This window comes from Sinocyclocheilus anshuiensis, unplaced genomic scaffold (genome assembly GCF_001515605.1).
Source record: "Sinocyclocheilus anshuiensis isolate Anshui unplaced genomic scaffold, SAMN03320099.WGS_v1.1 scaffold842, whole genome shotgun sequence".
Classification (NCBI taxonomy): Eukaryota; Metazoa; Chordata; class Actinopteri; order Cypriniformes; family Cyprinidae; genus Sinocyclocheilus; species Sinocyclocheilus anshuiensis.
In genome coordinates, this window is record NW_015536509.1 from 385332 (window position 1) to 387687 (window position 2356).

General features: G+C 42.0%; 1 protein-coding gene across 3 annotated transcripts in view; it reads right to left on the reverse strand.

Annotated features, from left to right (window-relative positions):
- LOC107691489 (serine/threonine-protein kinase 25-like) overlaps positions 1–1976 on the reverse strand; it is a 9302-nt gene extending 7326 nt beyond the window's left edge. For 2 of the 3 annotated variants that reach the window (XM_016490115.1, XM_016490099.1), the window contains exon 1: positions 1582–1975. In XM_016490115.1, the coding sequence (XP_016345601.1) occupies positions 1582–1611 (30 nt within the window). In that variant the 5' untranslated portion in view covers positions 1612–1975. Of the gene's footprint in view, positions 1–1581 lie in introns of all 3 variants that reach the window. The other variant, XM_016490106.1, reaches the window with a different exon arrangement.
- Positions 1977–2356: the final 380 nt, after the last annotated feature.

Consider the following 2356-nt stretch of genomic DNA (forward strand, 5'->3'; position numbering starts at 1 on the left):
TCTAACTCAAATGATTCGCGATACACGCTTTGAAGTTCCATTTTGAATCAAATGATTCGCCATACGCGATCCGATTGGAGCGCTTTGAAAGAGTGAATCATTTTGCAACTCAATGGTTTAACTTATTCGGAGAACTTATTCGCTATAGCCCCCCTAAAATTTTAAAATTCAGCTCCATAAACTGTACACGAATTCGTGATCGCCTCAGTCTCCTTTAAATTTCATATGAAAACAGTGGCAGACTTCGATCGGCTCCTCCCCGTCTTTCAGCGTGTTCTTTTTCAATCCACACGCAGACCGCGGCGGCGCAGAGTGAGAAACAGAGGACAAGGTGTGTGTTTATCGATAGATTGTTATAATATCTGCATCTGTGCAGTTCTTTGTCATAAATACAGTTAACAAAAGGTCAACAGGGAGCAATCGGTTTCCATCGACTGTAAAGTTTTCGCTGCGTTCACCCGTCATCACACCACAGCGAAAACTTTAGGGGGGCTATAGCCCTCTAAAGCGCCTCAGTCTCCTTTAAATTTCATATGAAAACAGTGGCAGACTTCGATCGGCTCCTCCCCGTCTTTCAGCGTGTTCTTTTTCAATCCGCAGACTTCTGAGCGACGCATGCGCAATGCCGACGTCTTACGTCATCCTCCCGCTGCTTCTGTGTAGAACTGTTGGCGCAAGCTAGATTAAAGTGATTACTACATTTTGAATATGGATATTTTTCTTACAAAAACGCATCGATTCGCTACAGGAGGACTTTGTTCACCCCCTGCAGCCATGTGAGACACTTTTTTTTTATGGATGGGCGCTTTTTATTTCACTCCTTTTGGACTGATGCATGCAACACCCGCTGACTGCCATTAAACAGCTTGAAAGATCAAAGACAATTTTTAATATAACTCCAACTGGATTCGTCTGAAAGAAGAAAGTCATATACACCTAGGATGACTTGAGGGGAAGTAATTTATGGGCTAATTTTAACTAACCCTTAAGTTTTCACTGTGTTCACCCCTCATTACACCACCACAGCGGTTTCCTCCATGCGAAAATGGAGCACATATGAACGCATACTTCATAAAACGATCATGTTGCCATTTTCATTTGAAAATTTAACTTTCAATTTAATACATATTCCAGTGCATGTGGCAAAGAGGTTTGCATACTTGAGCTAAGGAAAGAGGGTTGTACTAGAAATGCACACAGTAAAATTTTGTGTTTGTACAGTAAACAGGTGATCATGAAGACTTGAATCTGGCTTATTCAGTACTCAAATGTTATACCTATCTATGCAATACAGTGGAATACTGCAATAAGTTTAGTATACGACCCCTATTAATCAAACATTTTTATCTCATTTATCTTATATATATGTATGTATGTATGTATGTATGCATGTATGTATGTGTGTGTGTATGTGTGTGTGTATGTGTGTATGTGTAAGACTCGTAAGGCAGCACTCAATTACTCTAAATTGAGAAATGTCATGATATGCCAGGCTTAATAAACATTATTGTGATGTGACTGATTATGAGATGAATACCCCTGGATGCAGAATGAACAGACTCGGCTGCGCTGCGGATTTACCTGGTTCTGCATGTCGCGGAGGTGCGCCATCCTGACGGCAGGTCGGTGTGGATGAGAGCAGATGTAGCCCTTTCTGCCAAAGGAGGGGTGCTGGAAAACTCTTCAACGGTTTGCTTTTCCTCCTCCGATCCCCTGCTTAGCTAGCTAGCTTTTACATACAAAAACACCTCTGCATGTCCTGTTCGTCTGCCGTGTTTTCGGCCTCCAATCCCCTGATGGTGGACCCCGCAGCCTGGCGAGAGTGACAGTTAGGTGTCGTGTGACTCCATGTATGAAAGCATCTGCGTACGAGCTAATCGCTTTCCGAGTGTAGCTGTTTTATATTGAACAGCTCACGTTCGGGAGGCTCTTCATTTATTGCTTGCGGGAGAACAAAATAATAGGAGCAACAGCGCATGCGCAGCTTCTGACTCAAGGAACTGGGGATTGTGGGAGTTGTAGTTATACTGGCAGAAGGGAGCGAGAATAAAATTGACATGTGACCCTATCTGTTTTCTACCGTATTATTGTTTGTGAACAGTTCATCCGTGTATTCGTTTCTTTTTTTGACCTCGTAATGTTGAATCAAAATGACATATCTGGACTTTCTGGTGAAAACGACAGACTTCTCCAGTCATTTAATTTGCTTAAAGGGATAGTTCACCCAAAAATGAAAATTCTGTCATCATTTACTCATCCTCATGTCGTTCCAAACCTGTATGAGTTGCTTTCTTATGTTGAACATAAAAGAAGATATTTTGAAGACTGCTGGTAATCAAACAGTTGGTGGTTGCCA